This window comes from Carassius auratus, unplaced genomic scaffold (assembly GCF_003368295.1).
Source record: "Carassius auratus strain Wakin unplaced genomic scaffold, ASM336829v1 scaf_tig00214604, whole genome shotgun sequence".
Classification (NCBI taxonomy): Eukaryota; Metazoa; Chordata; class Actinopteri; order Cypriniformes; family Cyprinidae; genus Carassius; species Carassius auratus.
Window position 1 is genome coordinate 295426 of NW_020527735.1, and position 20780 is coordinate 316205.

Genomic DNA, 20780 nt, shown 5'->3' on the forward strand with positions numbered 1-20780 from the left:
CCTTTAATTTAGTGTGTGTATATCAGACTTGCTTACTGCAGCTTTGGGTAATCCAGTGCCCTCATCTCAAATGTTAAGTCTAAATGCACTGTTCTTACCCTGCTTAGATTGATTCAGAAGGAATTGCTGCAAAAGATGGCAGAGTTCAGGAAGGAGACCAAATTATCCAGGTAGAATTTATTCCATTGTATATTTATATATAAAATATAAATCAAAGCTTATTGTATTTATCCTTCACATGCTGAAGATCAATGGAATGGACATCCAGAGCCATGAGGCGGCAGTGACACTTCTGACCAAGGTGGAGAGTAAGAATGTGACCCTTCTAGTGGCTCGACCAGAAAGTCAGGTCTGCTAACCGTTCTGTGCACTTCCAGATAAAGATTTTGATAAATTACATTTGATTATTGTTAGGTTTTTCCAATCCTGTTCCTGTAGGACCACCTTTTGGGAGAGTTAGGCTCAAACCCAATTTAAACACACCTCAACTAACCAAAATTGTGCATGAAGGTGGCCCTTCTGAAGCATGTTTGGACACTCATGATTTAAGTTAAAGAATTAAGAATTAAAGAATGACATTGCATTTTGGTATGGGTTGCAGGATGTTGGCCGGTTGGAGAAGGATAGATACAACTTAGAAGACTTGCACGTGGGCATACTGGAGCAGCAACATCACAAGGTCAAGGAGTTTACTGCAAGTATGCTGCAGCAGGCAAGTTAATAAGGGTTAAGTCAACAGTGAAATTCTCACTTTATCCAATTAAAAGGTGCAAACCTTACTATAAAAGTGATTTGCAAGTTATTAAAAGTTCTACCCACTCAATTTAACAGAGCACAAATGAAGAAGATGGAGGCACTACAGATACGGCTACTTTACTATCCAACCAGCATGAAAAAGACAGCGGCGTAGGCCGCACAGACGAAAGCACTCGTAATGATGAAAGCTCAGAGCAAGACATCTTGGGGGATGACCAGAATTCCTTCTGTGACACTCTCCCAGAAAACCACAAGAAGTACAACAATAATCTGGACACTGTTGAAAGTGGGGACATGCACTTAAGCAATGACTCCTTCCTTTCAGTTGACAATGGAGACAGTGGAAACTTCCTTGGCATACCTGGCACAACATGTGATCATTTCCGGAAACAGCTTGAACCGAAATCTCTGATGAATGGTAACAGTCTTCCGGGATTTCTGGAGCATGATGCCACACTATTTGGAAAGAGGGTAAATGGAGACTGTGATGATCAAGAGATTCAAATACTTAATGAGGAGCTACTGAACATTGAGCTTAAGTGCCTGAGTATCATACAAGCACACAGGCTTAAGGCTGAAATTGGTGATCTGCAAGCCAAAAATCCCAGTAACGAGCACTTTATTGAGCAAGTCCATCAGGACCTCATCAATAACCAAGTGGACAATGAAGGCTCTACTAGTGCTTACAACACTGGAGAGAGCAGCTGGAGCTTACGTCCTGCTCTGGAGTCAGATTCTCCCGACTCCCAAAGGATGGTTGCTGGAGACAAGGGTAAAGGTTCTCCCATGCATAGACGCAACTCAACAGCAGGATGCTCCAAACATCACCTCTCCCCCATTCAGGAGATCAGTCCCACCAAGAGTTTGCCTGGAGATCCAGAGGTCATAAATCAAGGGAAAAGAAAGCAGAGTAAGAAAAAGATCCCAAGGAAGAGTCTTTTGCCATCCTTGTGTCATTCCTCATACAAGAACACCTACATCCCAGCTCATGCACAACATTACCAAAGCTACATGCAACTTATCCAGCAGAAGTCAGCTGTGGAATATGCCCAGAGCCAAGTCAGCTTAGCCAGCCTGTGCATGAATGCAGAAACCACCCCCACAGAGTCCAAGCTCAAGATGGGGTGGAAGGTAAAGATCCGTAGCGATGGAACAAGATACATCACCAAAAGGCCCATCAGGGACCAGCTTCTGAAGAAGCGAGCTTTGCACATTCGAGAAGAACGCTGCAGCGCAACAACAGATGACGATGCAGCAAGTGAACTAAAACTGGGTCGATACTGGAACAAAGAGGAGCGCAAACAGCATGCGGCACGAGCCAAAGAACAGCGTCAACGGCGGGAACTCGCAAAACAGTGCATAGAGAGCAAAGAACAAGCAGGAGCAATGGACAAGGAGGCGGATATTATCCAGCTTAGCCGTAAAAGGATGATGAAGAGGAGGAACAAGAAGATATTTGACAACTGGATGACCATTCAGGAGCTGCTGACACATGGCACAATGTCCACAGACGATAAAAGACTATATAATTCCTTTCTTTCTGTGACTACAGTTTAAGGGATTGCTTGGTTTAGGGCACTTTACTAGTTTACTGTGTAAAAATGTGTGAGGTTTGGTGTGGGAAATCTTGCCTCATTTAAGGAGGTGGGCATTTATGGACTACGTATGAAAATCGACAGATTTGTGAGGCAACAGTGAATATGAATTCAAATAAACTACAGATATCTTAAATATGCTTTATAGAACTTGAGGGTGCACTAACGTTTCAGTTTGTACTGAGGTTATTTTATTAAACAACTCACAGTTTAATGTATAAAACAGATGGAAATAGATTTTGTGTTAAATTCTAGCTCGTATGTGCAGTTACTGGCCATTACTTGCATATCACCCACTTGTTGTAATCACTAACACTCTTAGGTTTCACTTAAACATTGTGGTGAAAATTAGTTGTTCATGACCTGATATTCCAAAAAGTCTTACTCCGATAAAAGGTTAGAAATGTCTCCGCTTTCACAGATTAAGCATATCACTGCTTTTATTGTGAACATTTATTGCTCTTCAGGAATACTGTCGAAAGCCCCAAGCATTCAGTTCACATTGAGATCACACAATTTCACTTTTCACAAAAGCAGTGAACACTTATTATCTACAAAATCTAATTTAAAAATTTGACATATCAAAAAGGAGCTGTGGAAATAGGTATGGGTAGAACAGCCTGGATTCCTGTCCGTAGGAAGCATGAAAAGTACAGTTTAAGAGATGTTGGTGTTGAGAGTGTTGCTCATTTTAACCTTTATACAACAGCTTGCCATTGTCTGATAAAACAAAACGAAAATCTTATAACAAATAAGGATGACTCAAACAGTGGTTAAGTATATTATGTCAGTTGAAAAGACAGGCTCACTATATTAAGTTACACATTGCAACCAACAGCACTCGAGTATCTAGTGCATGGAAAAATCACATTAAGTCCATTTTAGAATCTATTTATCAGCATCAGTGGTTTAATACGTGTCAGTGCTTTGCTGGGAAGCCAGTTAAAATCAAAAGGACCCTAAGAATAAAAGAAAAAAAATAGCAAAGAAAGGAAATCGGTCTAATGCTGATATTGAGCACTTTGTGCCACAAGCCAGCAGATGATTGCAAAAGGCAATATGAGAGGAAAGGGGTGTTCTTCTGGAATGTTTAGACACTGGTCTGCCGGCCAGCGGGAATACTGAACACACACCCCTCACCCCAACAAACATATGCACACATTCACAAAAACCAAAGATTTGCCACGTGTTCACTCTTAGTACAGCAGGAGAGAGACTGATGTGAAATGAAAGGTGTTGTACCCGATAGCTTTAGAACGTGTTCGTGAACGCCCATGATTAGAACAGGATTACAGAAAACCGCCAAAGACACAAAGCTTTCGAGTTATTCAATAGCAAACACTCTGCTAAACCACAAGAAAGATGAACTTCCAGTTGTTTTAGTTGTTCTAAGGAGAAGAGCCCATACGAGGAGAAGATGCCTTAAGAAGGGTCATAAGGAATAGATGGGTCATGAGAGGTCTTTGGGGATGTCACCCTCCTCTCCTGGTCTATAAAGGATCTGCTAAATTAGCAGGATAAGTGATTTTTGGGGGTTTGTACAGTAGAGTGTAAAAATCAATCATGTGCGGGTGAACTTCAGTCTTGCTCCATGGTGTCGTCTGCAGTCTCTGAGCTGTCCGAACTGATTTCTGCAGTGGTGCTGCCCTCTGCCGTCAGCTCTGTGGAACTGCTGGGACTTGCAGATGGAGTCTCTGCGCTGGACACTTCCTCATCACTGCTGTTGTTGCTGCTACTGCTGACTGGGTCATTTCTCTCGTCTGTTTCCTGAGCCTCGGCGCTCTCTTCCCTCTCCGACCGCTGCTCTGATAGATCTGATTCACTGCCAGTCACCTGATTGTGGGAAGGGTCGGGTGAATCGTCCGAAGCCGATTTCTCAGCCCTGTTTTCCACGACCTCTGACTGTGTACTAGAAGGTTCTGCAGAGAGGAGCAGAAAATGTAAATGTATGCAAAGAGATGCTCGACAGCTGCAGATGTGCAAAGATATTAACAAAGCAGTTACCCACATGACCAAGAGTTGAAATAAAACAAGAAAAATTTACATTAGTGACTTATTTTACATTGACTGAACCCAAAAAATATGGTCAATGATGATTTTCAGTCACCAACATTCCTTGCACAGAGTTATGTAATAATATTAATAGCTTGGACACACTGAATAACCAAATGTCTTTATAAAACCAAAATTCTCCAAAAGACAGACAAAAAAAAAAAGGTTAAATTGAACTGAAATAAGTGTTTTTTTTTTTTTTAAATCACATAACTAACTGATCTCCAGTTTAAACACCAGACCTGACTGGCAGAGGGGGACAAGTACATTTCCTGAATGAGGTTTTTTTTGAGAGCCAAACGTTCAAAATAACTCCAGGACAGTTAGCAAATGGCATGAGAGTAATCTGGTTTATTATGTGGAAGCCTATTAAAGTAGAATGCATTTTTCATTGCTGCTCATGTCTGCAGAAATTGCCTTTGCCGTGCATTTTAGGATTTAGTTTTGCCAGCAAAGGAACAAAAACACGAATGAGAAAAAAAAAGAAAAAAAGAAAGGGAACAAAACAGCACTTTCCATTTTTGGCAGGTTCCCCTAAACGGTTACCTAGCTACAGTGGTACACAGCTGCAGATGTGCAGTGTTTGTGGTGGAACTCATGTTGATACCACAATCTGAGCCACATAATACAATATTAAAAACACCTTTGGGTGGGAATGAGACTCCGGTTTGGACCAAACAAGCAAACCAAAGGTGAGAAAAGCCTAAAACAAGCAGCTGACAGTCCCAGACAACAGATGAAGCCACTCTGATGATAGGTAAAATAACTTTTAATGAATGGCCAAGGGCCAGTAGCTTCAATTAAATTAAACCTGATATTCACTTTGTTCATGCTAGAAGAAAAATCTATTTATGTGTATGCCAATATGCCATCAACATAGTTCTGCTGGTAGTCATTAAAGAACATACCTTGGTCTTCAGTGACGAATTCGTCAGGTTTATTATCCTTTGCCTCCGCAGTGATGTCTGATGAGGACTGCGCTACATCTGAAGAGCTCTCTGCCACCGATGTGCAGGGTGACTGCTTCTCATCCAGCTCTTTCTCCCTTCCATCTTCACTGTCATCCTCTTCTTCAAACTTAAGTCTCTTTGTTTCGTGCATTTCAGTGTTTGTAGCATCATCATCTTCACGATGTTTACTCTTCACTGGACCAATATGTGAACCTTCTGCTTCTGAATCTGAAGTCTCACTTAAAGAAAAAAAGACAAAACACTTATTAGACTCCAAATACACACTTTCACTGACCATGAAATCATAATTTGATTTTGTGGGCCTTTATACCATGGACGTTTTAAACTCATCTATGTGTTATTAAAATATTCACCGTGCAGCAGAAACAATCATGAGAAAGACCAAACCAGGTTGGAAAATGATTGACTATTATTGAAATTTATAGCATGACATTTTCTGCAATTTATGCAAAAACTAAAGTGACACTTTTTAGAATATAGATATGTAAAATAACAGTGGTGAAGACCAGTTCTTCCAAAACTGCTTCAGTAGTGAATACAAACAAAAAAGCAGTGCTCTTTCATCAACAGCAGGGCTACATGGTTTAAACACGAGTGTCACATCCTGGCATTTCAGACTTACTTGACTGTTCTGTCTGATTGCTCTGATGCTTGTTCTTTGCTGTCTGTGCTGTCAGGAAGGCCGTTGGTAGCTACGCTGCTGGACAGGGAGAGTTTTGGTCTGTTCAGTGGCCTGGGTGTTCCTGGACCATTCACATTTCTATCACAGACAGCGGACAGTAATATTAGGTCCAGCTAGATTCTCTTTACAGTGAGCATGAACATTTCAAGCTGAATCGATTCAATCCGTTTAGTGACCCATGAGGCTAAAGTTTCTATAACGCTGATTAAAGTGATAAACTCACCTATCGGGAAACGCTGAAGTGTTGCCAGGGAACATGACACCATTCATTCTGTTCACACAACCGGAACCTTTTTTCCTTTAAAAGTAAATAAAAGTAATAAAAGTATTAAGAACATCTGAACAGCCCTTGAAAACATTATAAGCATCACTAAAAACTGGTATTGAAAGCTGCCCAAACACAAAACGGTAAAATAGAGCAGACAGAGAGTTTAACTCACTCGGAGGTGGAACACACACAGCTGACCACCATCACATTCTAAAAATGAAAAAGATTTCACTTGAACTGAGCGGAGACAGGAGCTGCTTTAAAACATGGCACAAATAAAACCATTCCCAAAGAACCGCTTATTTCCTTGAGCAACGTACCTTCTCCACACCCCTGAGAAACTTGTCGGTTCCTGTGTAGTTTCTTTTCGGCTCAGTAAGAAGCTCACAAAGACGCTGAATAGTGAAAGGAATCCTGAAAAAATAATAATAATTTTTTATTCAAATGTGTTCACAGAGGCACGGTGTAATGTGTTTGTTGAGGCTTACCCGTTGTATCCACTGACGATTTTGAGAATCCTCTGCTTCATCTCCTCAAAGGGAATGTACTCCACGTTTGGATTGGCAGGTCCCCGCTGCTCTGGACACGAGGCTTTAAAATCATCCATCACTTTCTCCAGCTTAAAGAGGAAGTAGCCTTTAAACTGAGACCACTGAATCCTGATGATGTGAATGAAAAGAATGATTTAAAATGAAGACAGTTCTGATGAAAAAGGCAATTCGATCATGGAAATACAGTACAGTAATGCTGTAACGGTTTACACAAAACAGCGCACTCCAAACAGGCAAAAATTGCTTTTAAAATTGCGATCGTCTTTCTCATATGAGTGAAAATTTGCTGAAGGGGAGGGATTATTATATCAGAGAAAAGATATCTAGGGTAATGGTTTTTTAAGTAAGAAAGGGTGCATGAAAAAAAAAGATATTGATGTGCATGGATAAACCATTTATAATTACCACTGCAAATATTCTGTGAAAAAATAAGAATTTGCGATTGATTAATGGTGACTTTAAAAGACATGTACACTGCAATGAACACCATCCACTCAAGATAAATGAATCTAGTTAGCTTAGAGGTTTTAAGAAGCCTTATAGAAACCAATTTCTGCCTCGGGTGGAAAAAAGGTACTTATGACTTTTTAATCACACAATTTAATTCACACACTTTTGCGTTCTGATTTTTCTTCTTCTCTGAATTCTCAATCAGCGCGATTGTGTTGTGCATAAAAGTGTCGGTCTAGATCACTAAATGTTTGTATACATTATATAATTTCCATATTTATGCACTAAATGTCAAATTCGCATATTTATAGTCATGAAATGAACATTTTGTTCACAGAATATATTTTATGATCCATGCATGTCCTTTCAATATAAATGTACAATTCTGAGAAAAAAAAAACAATTGCGAGATGTTAAAAGGTCAGAATCACAAGATATAAACTCAAAGAAAAAGAAAAAACTGTGAGAGAAACATACTCAGGATTATGAGAAATACAGTCAATTATGTGATGAAAAGTCACAATTACCTTTTTATCCCGAGGATTAAACCAGACTAGTGTCCTTCAAAGTACTTGCCTACAAAGCAATATTCCCTCAACAACAGCATCTGTTGTAGAATTTGTCTGCGAGTGCTGAACTTACATGGTCTCTCCCGTTTTTGCCACATGCAACAGAAACTGATCCAAAATCGGGCAGGTTTCCTTTTCTCCTTTCTTCTCGAAATCTACAATGAACAATAAAGAAAATAATAAGGCTTCTTGTGGAAATCTCATTTTATTATAATCGCACATTCTGTTTAATAAGACTAATGACATGACTAAGTGTATTCATGCAATTTTGTATGGAGAATGAATATGCAGCACTTTGAAATCGACATTTCTGCTGCAGACATAGTGCTTGAATGGGAGAGTTCAAAATAAACTGAATTATTTATAATTAAAAAGCGTTGTATACAAAATCTCATACCTTGAGTTTATAAACAAATTCAGCATCAATGATATATGACAGTTTTAAGGATTCACTCTGTAACTCTGGCTCTTCTTTAATAACGTAATCCACTCGCATTCAGATTTAACTCGCACAAATAAGCGCCCCAGAAACTTTTTCGCTGACTAAGCAGTGAAGTTCATGCAAGTGAGAAGTTTCTGAAAGTAAATAAGCGACAGAGCCAGTGTATTGAGAGCTCTCGTAGCTCAGAGCTAACCGGCTTTCTGTCTGTTCCTGGGTTGCAGGGCACTTTATCAACTTCCGACCGGGGACATCAACAAAATCAACTCAAACATATTTTCTGTGTACCGCGGAGAACCGACCGATATCGATTACTCGTGATATTTAACGGTTTCACCCGCGAGATCAGCGGCTAGCATCGGCGGCTAGTTTTATATCCTAGCTTAGCTTACAAGCTAACGAATTAACCAAACCTTTTCTGTTAAGCATTATTGGTCAGGTGGTGCGTGCGGTACCTCTAAATGCTCCCAGAAGCGTGTCGATTTCCATTGTGGAGGTATGTTTGCTACTCTCTGAGTCCAGCTGGAAACAGAAAGATGGCAACAGCGACACGGAGAAAACAGCAGCAGATCTTTAATATGGCGCCGGTGACGTCACTGCCCGTCTGTGCTGCTGCTGCTGCTGCTGCTGCTGTTGCTGCGCATGCGCCAAACGCTGGGTCCTCGTGCATAATAATGCATAATAATCGTGTTTGTTTATTTATATATTAATATGTAATACTTGTGCTTCTGTCTACTTCTGTCTACTAAAAAAAACGACTTCTGTTTACTACTGAAAATGTAAAAATAAAAGACTTTGAAGGTAAAACAACAAGTAGCAATTATGTATATTAATATTTAGTTGTTTCGGCAGAGACAAGAAAACGGCAGCCCAGAAAACGAATAATAAAACAATTCTGGTTGATTTTGATGTTTTATGTCTTGCTTATGATGTTGCATTAAAATAGCACTTATCAATACCACGTGATGAAAAATATGACTCAGAATAATAACAAAGGGATTTTATAACTCAGAGCTTAATTATAGGAAAACGAACAAACATGAACAGATATGTAATTCAGGAAAATTAAATATGATTAAATGTGTCTGACTATATTTGCAAGGCAGTGTAAATGAAAAGCTATCCAGAGGGAGGCAGTGTATGCACGACGAATAAAGTTGTATTATTAAAACAATAGTGGCTTCTCCTCTCAATAATTGCTTACCTTAATTCAAAGTCTTTCTTTAATTTGTTCCCTTTTGATTCCAAAAATAGAGCTTATATATATATATATATATATATATATATATATATATATATATATATATATATATATATATATATATATATATATTTTATAATTATTAACTATATATATATATATATATATATATATATATATATATATATATATATATATATATATATATATATATATATATATATATATAAATCTTGTCATAACTACTTAAATTCAGTTATAAAAGGGAAAATGGTCTAATGTGAATACAAAAAATGAGTTTGATTACCAGTGGTGGACAGTAACGGAGTAGCTTTACTTCGTTACTGTACTTAAGTACATTTTTCAAGTATCTGTACTTTACTGGAGTAGTTTTATTTTGAGTGACTTTTACTTTTACTTCACTACATTCCAAACCATAAAATCGTACTTTTTACTTCACTACATTTCATAAAACATATCGTTACTCCCTATAATATATCACGTGCTCCGACACGCAGAAGCGGTGCCTGATTCATCATAAACGAACTGAGTCTTTTCCAAATAAACTTTAATCAGATCGTGAATCGCACCAAGTGATTCGTTTAAGAATTAGAATGATCCGATTGCAGCTGTTCTGGAGTCGACCACTCACTGATTCAAATGAACCGTTTAGTGCGAGTCCCCAGAAGTAAGAACCGGGAGATCTTGTGAGCGCGCGTGCGTCTGATGTTGCTAAAAGTAAATTATTAATGTCGAAATTTAGGATTAATTATTGTAACTGAAAATCATATTTAGTTCAAAATTGTCAGTTGTTTGGGAACTAAATCCGTTGTAAAGAGTGATCTGTTTAAGCCCACTGAAATGCTCGAGTGCAGACGCATCAATTTTAGGTAAAAAAAAAAAAAAAAAAAACTTTAAATAACACAGATTAAATACAATAACTCATGCACGTTCAAATTCCCCGCTGCCCTAATGTTAAACAGTTTTATTAAAATGTCCTATGTGACGTCTGTTTTTATATTGTTTATCAACAGTAAGGTTATACATATGTATATATTGTTTGGATTAACTAGACGAGTAGTGAAAATAAGTAAATATTGTTAGCTGATGCTAACTGTCTAGCTAAGATTTAAAATTTTTTATAATGTCCAAATATTTTTATTCAACCACCTATATATATATATATATATATATATATATATATATATATATATATATATATATATATATATAGATTACACCTGGGTAGAAAAGAAAGGATGTGATGTTCAGAACATGGTAACTACTGTAATTATCAAAGTGGGAAGAGATGCACCCCGTTTGGCCAGGGTTTGAGAAAGAAAAAATCATTATGAAAATATAATTATATTTTCCTTAATGTTCATCCTAACTTCAGGCCTTATTATCATGTCATATATAGAGTTACAGTACAGACCAAAAGTTTGGACACATCTTCTCATTCAAAGAGTTTTCTTTATTTTCATGACTATGAAAATTGTAGATTCACACTGAAGGCATCAAAACTATGAATTAACATGTGGAATTATATATGGAATTATATACATAACAAAAAAGTGTGAAACAACTGAAAATATGTCATATTGTAGGTTCTTCTTTTGCTTTGATTACTGCTTTGCACACTCTTGGCATTCTCTTGATGAGCTTCAAGAGGTAGTCACCTGAAATGGTCTTCCAACAGTCTTGAAGGAGTTCCCCGAGAGATGCTTAGCACTTGTTGGTCTTTTTGCCTTCTGTCTGCGGTCCAGCTCACCCCTAAACCATCTCGATTGGGTTCAGGTCCGGTGACTGTGGAGGCCAGGTCATCTGGCGCAGCACCCCATCACTCTCCTTCTTGCTCAAATAGCCCTTGATGCCTTCAGTGTGACTCTACTTTCATAGTCATGAAAATAAAGAAAACTCTTTGAATGAGAAGGTGTGTCCAAACTTTTGGTCTGTACTGCAACTGTGATGTTCTGTAAAACAACAAACTTTAAAATACTTTTTTCTTACTGGTGAAAATCAGATGGTCATCTCTGTTTTCTCTCAGGTACATCACAATGTAAGCTTCAAAGTTAACATTACTCTCATCAGCGTAGTCCATATCAACAACAAAAATATATCTTGACTCCATATAGTGGTTATTTTGGAAAAAACCCCGGGTATTTTGAGCAGTAGGATTCTAAAAAGAATATGTGCTGATATAAAATTAAATTAAGTAGCCTATATAAAATTGCAAACATCTATCTTTCAGTACTTTTTTACTTAAGTACATAAAAAATCGAGTACTTTTGTACTTTCACTTGAGTAAGATTGAAAAAGGAGTACTTTTACTCTTACTGGAGTAATATTTTACCATATGTATCTGTACTTTTACTCAAGTACTTGACTTGTGTACTTCGTCCACCACTGTTGATTACCTCTTGGCCAGCTACTAGTTGAAGTGGCTTTGTTAATGAAATCCTTGAAGCATGCAATCTTTTATTCATTTATTTACTGCTACTTTTCCTCATAGGTTACAGTAATACAGCTATGCCCTCTGCAATGATCAATCACAGTTTCAAAAGAGCACACTTCTGTATAAAACATTTAGACTTTTAAACGTGCGCGAGTTGTGATTGGCTGAGGAAGAGGGCACGTGACGGAGCGACGCCTCGCGCTGCAGCGGTCAGCGAGTGCAAGTGTGCGATAACAGCAGCAGCGGCTCTGTCTGGAGCTCACACTGTACATTACAGAAGCCCCCTCCTCTGGAAGACGGTGTTTCTCCCATTATGGGCGACAAGAAAAGCCCATCCAGGTATAGAAACATCTCATTCGCTCTGTATTTTCATTAAGCATCTTGCGCGTTTGTGTGCACTGGCGAATAGCCGCGTGATGCGGTTGAAGTCTACTTATTTTTCCTGGTCGGATTTAACGATAAAAAGCGCAGCCATGGCGGATACGGAGCCGTGCCTGACTCCCGGTATCCAGCTTTAGACAAAGGGAATTTAGGAAACGCCTCCTCTTTTCTTTTTCCTTCGCCCTTTTTCAACAACTAAAGCCCGTTTTGCCCTTAAGGCATTGCAAAATCGTCAGATTGCATGTGTATTAGTGTGGTTGTGGAGGACGGGCGTCTGTATACAGCACGTAGAATTAGTGCACATGATGACACTTGCACTAATTAGGGTGCAGCATGCTATTTAAATACCCTAACCAATTCTCCCTTTAAATCTTGCAGGCCAAAAAGACAAGCCAAGCCCTCTGCAGACAACGGATTTTGGGACTGTAGCGTCTGCACCTTCAAAAACAGTGCAGAGGCATTCAAATGCAGTATATGTGATGTGCGGAAAGGTACATCTACAAGGTAAAGTGACACTGCAGCTTAAAAGAGAGAGTCATGCATTCATAACCATCAGTAACACATTGCACATGCATGCAATGAAGATGTCACCAGCACTGATATTTAGTCTCGTTGATTGTGGATTGTGTCTTTATCCATACATACTGACGTCATGTGATTCCTGTAGAATCTCAATGTCACAGTAGGACAGGCGGCAGGATCCGGCTGCTGTGGAAGTATCCTGGTCTGTGCGCAGAGCCCCGTTATGTGATCCTATAGGAAATGGAAAGCTGCAAGATGAAGGCTTTAAACATGTCAGATTTGCTAGTGCAGTGTTGTTGTTGTTGTTTTTACGCACACCATGCTATTTTGTTAAATACGGTGCAAAATATGCAATGCATGGCCATGGCTTTTTTTTTTTTTTTGATGAATTGCTGTGGTCACTTGGTGGAAATGAGTCATAATGCACTGATGCTATCCTATTGATGATGTGTTCTAGAATTGAGGGCATTATTGGTGCCTATGGCATGCAGCAATGGTCTCTGAAATGATATTTAAGTGGATTAGATAAGGAAAGGGGTCCGTCTGACAAATTAAAGATCCATTATATAGGCCAGTGGTGAAAAATAATGTTGTTGTTTTTTATTCAGTATGTGTGTAATTGTTTTGCAAAAGCAAAGTACAGATGGTAGTGTATAATTATTTGAGCTGTTTAAGATTTCTCAGTAGTGGAATATGACATGCAGGAGGTCACTAGTCACTAATCAAAAATGCAAATTTGTGTCACTGAGCGTATGAACTCTGTGCAAATTATAAAATGTTTCCACCAAAACCGATGCTTTTTTTTTAGATTACTTTTTTTTTTTTTTTTTTTTTTAGTTAAACTCATTTTAATGAGAATGAAAAATGTTGCATAAAAAAAAGAAAAGAAATCTCAGTTGTTTTGACCCCAATGTATATGCAAAGTATTTCCTATTTTCAAACGGTTTGCTCTTAAAACTGACAGATCATGAAAGAAACCCAATATCCGTTTGAAGCTTCAGTCCATTACCTGTTTTCGGCTGAATATTCTAGTGGGTTGAAAGTGGCGAGTGCTCACTGGCTTTATCGCAGGTGTTCATGTCTCTGCCAGAGTGACGGTCTTTTCATGTATTGTGTGCTGCGTGAAGTATGCAGGCATCTCCTCTCGGTGTAAATTGCATGCTTGAATGTTGATTTTCTGGCTTTGTTGAAGCAACAGGATCAGTCCCTGCTCTCTCATAGAGAGGTTGTTTGATGAGGCCGGGTTTATTACGCCGTTCCGAGGTGTGCTTCTGCTGACTTGAGTGAGTGTCGTCTGTGTCTGGCCACTCTTACACACCAGAGTAGCAACAGCTGAGGGAAACAGCGGGGGCCCACACAAACAAACAAACAAACTCGCACAGAAACCCTCTCTCGCGCGCTTTTAAGCCGTTCTAGTGCTGCGAAGTGGACCACACACTTATAATAAAGCAAAAAAAAAAAATGTCCAAGTAGTTTTTCACTTGTCAAATAGGATGTTTGCATAACTCAAAACTGTGGTTATACTCCATCATCACAGTTAATTAGTGAAAAAAAAAAAATTAAATAAATAAATAAATGCAGTGTTTCCAGTCCATGTTGGTAATTGGTGTTTATGATGTTGGAGCAAAGAGAATGTTAATTAGTATTTATTAAGCAAAATTAACACAATTTTGTTCTTTAATAAGATTAGGGGATGGTGATTATGTGCTGTCGGTATGAAGTTAAATCTGGAGAACATCATCGAGAGCTGTCAATCAAACACATGAACTGTCAGCTTGTTGTTAATTTACTGTGATTCTCCCTTAACTCAAATTCACTCAGAGAGGTTGTGTCCCCTCACTCATATCATTAATGCATAACTTGGTTGCTCGGAGTGAATCTCTCGATGCTTTCTGCTATGTCAGTATGAATAATTATCGAGAAAACCGAGACATGAACTTCACATGTGTTGGGATTATTGATAGACCAATGTTTCAGGCGAGTAATTGCCATTTTAAAAGTATCTGCATTGATCCACATGGCCATTTTTTTTTAAACCTTCAGAAGTAGTTGTTCTCACTTGCCTTTATTAAATGGAAAATATACATTTTCAAATATGAAAAAAAAATCACTACAGGTAAAAACTGAGATTGGTTTGATATATATATATATATATATATATATATTAGAAAGCAGTTTCTTGTTTACCAAATATATTTATTTGCGTTGTTTGCATTTATTCAATCAAAAAATGCAGCATAAACTCAAACTGTAATATTGTGAGAAATGATTACATTTAATTAAAACTTTTTATATGAATATATTTAACATTTATTTCTGTGATGCAAAGCGGAATTTTTAGTGTCACACGATCATTTAGAAATCATTCTAATATGCTGATTTGTTAATATATTTTTTTTATTATTAACGTGGAACATTTTTGTGGAAAAATCTTAAGTTTTTAATGATCAAAGTTATAAAGAATTTTGTAACATTTATAAATAATTTCACTGTCATAATTTAATGCATCCTTGCTGAATAAAATTATTAATTTCTTTCCAATAAACAATAAATAATAATAAAATAGAAAATAAAAAATATAATTATATAATTCGTATACATCAGTTTGTGTTATCTCATGGTTCAATGATTTATAATATTCATTTTAATATTAACAGGGAAACTAGTTTAAAAAAAGAATTAGTAGATGATTCCAAAATCTACTGTACATATATTAGGGTGAAAATCGGTGGGACATGTAAGATTTTAAAATGGTCAGAATGGAATTTAAGATTTTAAACGGCATATTTTAAAAAACCAGTGAAAATTTTTCAGAAAATGTCTCACTTTTCCTGCATATTCACATAATGGCATTTCTTTTTATTTTTTTGGTCATCTGTTGTCCTGTTCTTTATATATTGGTATCAGTGTTGGCAATGCACTTTCTGGTAACGTTTTCTTTTCCAGGAAACCTAGGATAAACTCTCAACTCGTGGCACAGCAGGTCGCTCAACAGTACGCCGGCCCACCCCCAGCAAAGAAAGAAAGAAGGGAAAGGACAGACCGAGACCTGCCTGACGACGACCACTTCGACATGGACAACTCCGACTCGGATAGACTCAGCAGTCTCCACCCTGACTCAGACCATCCCGAGAGATTAGGTCTGGACGGAGGTCAGCTGGACCGTGGACATTCTCTCAAGGATCGGAGACCGGAGCGTGGTCTAGACAAACCGCAGCCGCTCCACACAGACAGGAGGCCTGAGAGAGCAGGACTGACCCCAGACCTGCTGCAGCAGCACAACAGAACAGACAGAGAGCACACAGACAGAGCAGTGCTGGACAAACTTCACATGGATAAAGATCATCCGCTCACAGCAGACTCTGGGATGCAGCCGGCAGAGAGGATGGGTGCAGAGAGAGAGGAACTCAAAAAAGGAAAAATAGAGCGAGCCATGATGGAGAAACACAAAGAGAGACCTAAAAGCCTCACACCCAGTAAAAAACCCACTGCTAAGAAGATGAAGTGAGTGTTGTTACGCAGTCATGCTCTGCAAGTGGTCTTTTTGCTTTTAGTATCAGATAATCAGATAATTGAGCTATGAGGTTGTTAATAGATGGTATATGCTTTTGTTGAAGCCATCAGCCCACATTGTTTCGACTTCTTGTTAAAATCTTGTTTAACAGTGGAATTTCTGGCAGAAAAACAACATTGCCCATGATTACACAAATAAATCTCCACCAATCAAAGAATTAAAATGAGCAAATAATGTCTAAAGAACACTTTAGTGTCCGCCCACTCCCATGAAGCACTGCAAATCATATTTGCATACATATGCATTTTTTGCTATAAACATAAAATATATTGTTTCTGTTTCTAAAAGCACCATTAAAATCAGTAGTTTCTCCATTTTTAATCTGATTGTCATTTGCAATGCTTCATGGGATTGTAGTTATTTTTTTGCTACAAACATTTGTAATGCTGGTATTCACTTTGTAGCTGATTTGTTTTGCCCATGCCTTGTAATTCTAAAAAAAAAAAAAAAAAAAAAACATTAATTTCCCTATGAGAATAATTAATGGGGAGAGAAAAAAAAAACTTCTGGAATCAAAGTCACTGAGAAGTGGACTGCTGTTATCTCTATTCAGAGCTGATTAAAACCTGTTCAAGTATCACACAAGTATTCATTTATTGGATCATTTAATAAATGAATAACTCGGTGATATTTCATAGGCTAATCTTCAATGAGAAAAGCACCCATTTTTGTAATTCCACATTTTTAAATCACTTTGGGTTAAAGCATCTACTAAATTAATAAATGTAAATGTTAGAATTGCAGGCCAGCTACAAAAATATATTCATACATGCTTGATTAAGTCCATAAAGTGTTGGGAACGTTGTATGGTAATAGTCTGTTACTAATGGCATATTAAATCAACGTTTACAGGCCCAAACAGATCCAGAAAAGTCCAGCTGGGGAAAGTAACAGCATAAAGGCTGGCAAGTCTGTCACGAAGAATACTAAATCTATAATTTCACGGTAAGTTCTGAACTCATATGCTCTTCAACAGTTGGCATGAAGTAGAAATCCTCTATATTTTCTAAATGCATCTTATTGATCTTGTTGTGAATATATATATATATATATATATATATATATATATATATATATATATATATATATATATATATATATATATATATATATATATATATAATATAATATAATATATATATAATTTTTTTTTTTTTTAACGGGAGACTTTTTTCTGCTGGTGCATGTCGAACTTCTGTCATTTAGTCCATTTAAACTGGCCCTCTACAGTGGATTGCAAGCTTGCGGTCAGATTTTCCTCCATCCAGTCAATAACCAATGGAGAGAACCAAGCCCCCACCTTACTTTTTAATTTTTTCAATAATCCATTACATATAGATCACAGTATGTAAAAAAGAAAAAAAAAAAAGATCTGTTGCTACGTCTGTTAAATTAAAGGCAGGCTTTTACCAGCATTCAAATAGTTTTGATTTCTACTAATGACTTCATATTCAATTTATACTGTTACTGCTTTGACTTATTAAGAGGAAATCCGTTGAGCGGCTGCATAATCCATGGGCTCTTTAGCTTGCTGCAATGTAGACAGCTAAAATTGGATTATCATATTCAGAGTTTTTTGATGAATGAAACATTTAAAGATACACAGTAGTTTATCCAATGAAATTAAAAGTACTTTATTGTACATAAGAGACTACTTTATAATGGATGTCATAACATGAAGCTTAATACTCTTTATCCTCTTATTAATAGACTTGTTTATTTGCAGAGTAAATGAATGATTGGCTACAAAAACATTTGCTTTTGCGTGCCGTTGCATCACACTTCTGAATGGTTGCCAGTGCTTTTTGGAAATATCAAATAAATGGTCTCAGAATGATGTCGTTACAGCAAATACTGAATCTGTAGCCAAAACAAGCAAAAGTTACTTGGCGCACCTTTTAATGTTGCTGGCTTGCTTAAAGGGTTAGTTCACCCAAAAAAGATTTCTGTTCTTCCATTGAATGCCTATTCCAATATGATGGTTGGAACGGCATAAAATCATTAGTCTGTATGAATCTGGTGGTTTAATGCAAGTCTTCTAAAGAGGCACAATCAATAAATATTGATCATTGCACATGCATAAAGAAAATCAAATATGAAACTAAAAATAACAGAAACGCAACTGTATATGCAAGAACAAACCTTGAGTCTCAGTGTACCAAATTTGATGTGCTCTATGTATGTGTGTTGACTAAATGTTTATAAATTCCTCTTCAGACCTAAACTGAAGAACGTGGACAGGAGCTCGGCTCAGCAGCTCGCTATAACAGTGGGCAATGTGACTGTCATCATCACAGACTTTAAGGAGAAGACCCGCTCCACCTCCACCTCCTCCTCCACTGTCACCTCCAGCGCTGGCTCTGAGCAGCAGCACCTGAGCTCCAGCTCAGAGAGCACGGACAAGGGGTCGTCCCGCGCCTCCACCCCCAGAAGAGACCATTCTACTGGGCACAACGAGACCATGTAAAGGGGAAGCGATTCAGACACCGCAATCTCATTTAGCGAGGCCCGGAGCTCTTGTAGCCAAACTCGTAACTGTACATGGAAGAGGGATCTTTTCAACCCATTCAGACAATGTCCATCTTGACACATCGGCAGAAGTGTACCTGTCGAAAACCCTCGTGGAGCACCTTGTAGATTGATGTGTTGATGTTCACGTGAGTCACTGTCAGGCCGAGACCCACTGTATATTCTGTGCCCTACTCCTACCAGATATAACCCATGTTTGTGCACCACGGAAGTCAGCGCTCCCAAGTTTGCATTATTGTTCATTGTCATTAAATCGTGCAGACGGCTGTTTTGACTTTGTGTTTAGAATGTAGATTCGTTTTATGCTAAATGTACAGTATCTGAGCTTATTCCTCAATCTCTCAGCTCTGAGTCAATGATCTGTTGCTCCGGCTGTTTGTAGAAAGTGAGTTCTCAACGGTAAGATCATGCTAGACCACCGTGTACAGGGAGATTTGTTCCCTTATTATCTCATATGACAAACTCTTAAGTGTTTACATGGTGGAAACACAGACTGTGATGATGTGCGTTTACAGTATTATAATACAAGGCCAACTTGGAAATCCATACGGTGTACCATGTAGACATGTTTTGTGGTTCACAAGATGATAAGAGAGTATTTAGAATATTGTTCTTTATCTTGCTCTGTTTTTAGACTTTAAATCTTTGCATATTTCTTGTAAAATTATTATATCGAGATTCACAGTACTGTCTGTTATTCAACTTCATGGCAATGAAAGTGTGGACAGAGAGGAACCGGCAGTTGTTGGAATATGAAGCAGCTTATCTATTTGTGAGATTTCATACAGTATATTTACAGTTTACCAAGATCTCTACTGAAAATTTGGAAAATACTCCCAGTATGGCATTGTGTAGTACAAAAATTGGCTTATTCTCGCCCATAAGGACGTTTTGCCCAGGTTTACACATTCATTCTGACCTTTGTTAAAAATCTAGAAGCTTACAAGGCTAATAAAATCCTTCTGAAACCCATTACGGTCTCAAAGCATCTTGGGCACGTTGATGTGATCTACATTTTCTAAAGCCAGTTTTTTGTTGTTGTATAGTATCTAGTGTTTAATGTTTTCGAGTCTTAATGGTCTTATTGGTCTTCTTGTGAACAGTTCATCCATTCCTTTTTTTTATTCAACATCTTGGTGTTTAATTGCAATGTCAAAACTGGACCTTAAATATGTTGATATATATATAATTTTTTGTGTGTGTGTGTGTGTGTATGTGTGCACATATCCAATGAATTTAACACCATTTTCGCAAACCTGCACAGTGTGAAGACATTATTTGATCAACATCTCTTGCTGTTCCTTTAGTTACTGGAACAGTTAGTTATTGTTATAGGTCTCAAGCCCAGCTCACTAGCTCAGGGAAGTCGTGGCCTAGTGGTTAGAGAATCGGACTCACAATCGAAGGGTTGTGAGTTTGAGTCTCGGGCCGGCAGGAATTGTGGGTGTTCATGTACAGTGCTCTCTCCATCTTCAATACTGAGTAAGGCACTGAACCCCCAACTGCTCCCCGGGCGCCACATAGATGGCTGCCCAGTGCACTGTGTGTGTGTGTGTGTGTGTGTGTGTGTGTGTGTGTGTGTGTGTGTGTGTGTGTGTGTGTGTGTGTGTGTGTGTGTGTGTGTGTGTGTGTGTGTGTGTGTGTGTGTGTGTGTGTGTTCACTGCTCTGTGTGTGTGCACTTCGGATGGGTTAAATGCAGAGCACAAATTCTGAGTATGGGTCACCATACTTGGCTGAATGTCACGTCACTTTTTAACTCTTAAATCAGAGGGCAAACAAAGGAT

The 20780-nt window shown here is 38.1% G+C and overlaps 3 protein-coding genes across 5 annotated transcripts in view; 2 read left to right on the top strand and 1 right to left on the bottom strand.

The window, feature by feature from the left end:
• Nucleotides 1–2620, top strand: part of LOC113092477 (E3 ubiquitin-protein ligase PDZRN3-B-like) — a 31311-nt gene extending 28691 nt beyond the window's left edge. Inside the window, exons 7-10 of the mRNA XM_026258082.1 lie at nt 108–170; nt 248–349; nt 602–712; nt 832–2620. Of these exons, the coding sequence (XP_026113867.1) occupies nt 108–170; nt 248–349; nt 602–712; nt 832–2313 (1758 nt within the window). The 3' untranslated portion in view covers nt 2314–2620. The remainder of the gene's footprint in view (nt 1–107; nt 171–247; nt 350–601; nt 713–831) is intronic.
• Nucleotides 2621–2764: 144 nt separating this feature from the next.
• Nucleotides 2765–8946, bottom strand: LOC113092478 (serine/threonine-protein phosphatase 4 regulatory subunit 2-A-like). Of its 3 annotated transcripts, none has more exons than XM_026258083.1 (9): nt 8789–8946; nt 7968–8049; nt 6813–6983; nt 6645–6738; nt 6497–6534; nt 6280–6354; nt 5997–6134; nt 5312–5592; nt 2765–4270 (listed from the first exon to the last, which is right to left on the bottom strand). In XM_026258083.1, exons 1-9 carry the CDS (start codon nt 8820–8822, stop codon nt 3930–3932), a joined length of 1254 nt encoding a protein of 417 aa, XP_026113868.1. In that variant the 5' UTR covers nt 8823–8946; the 3' UTR covers nt 2765–3929. The 3 variants fall into 3 exon arrangements, with proteins under 3 accessions (XP_026113868.1, XP_026113869.1, XP_026113870.1); XM_026258084.1 differs by lacking the exon at nt 8789–8946 and adding an exon at nt 8292–8310; XM_026258085.1 differs by lacking the exon at nt 8789–8946 and having other exon boundaries at nt 7853–8004.
• A 3216-nt stretch (nt 8947–12162) lies between these two features.
• On the top strand, nt 12163–19967 carry LOC113092485 (RING1 and YY1-binding protein A-like). The gene is made up of 5 exons (XM_026258100.1): nt 12163–12328; nt 12749–12874; nt 15839–16396; nt 17319–17411; nt 18684–19967. The coding sequence occupies exons 1-5, from the start codon at nt 12303–12305 to the stop codon at nt 18931–18933; spliced, it is 1053 nt and encodes a 350-aa protein (XP_026113885.1). The 5' UTR covers nt 12163–12302; the 3' UTR covers nt 18934–19967.
• Nucleotides 19968–20780: the final 813 nt, after the last annotated feature.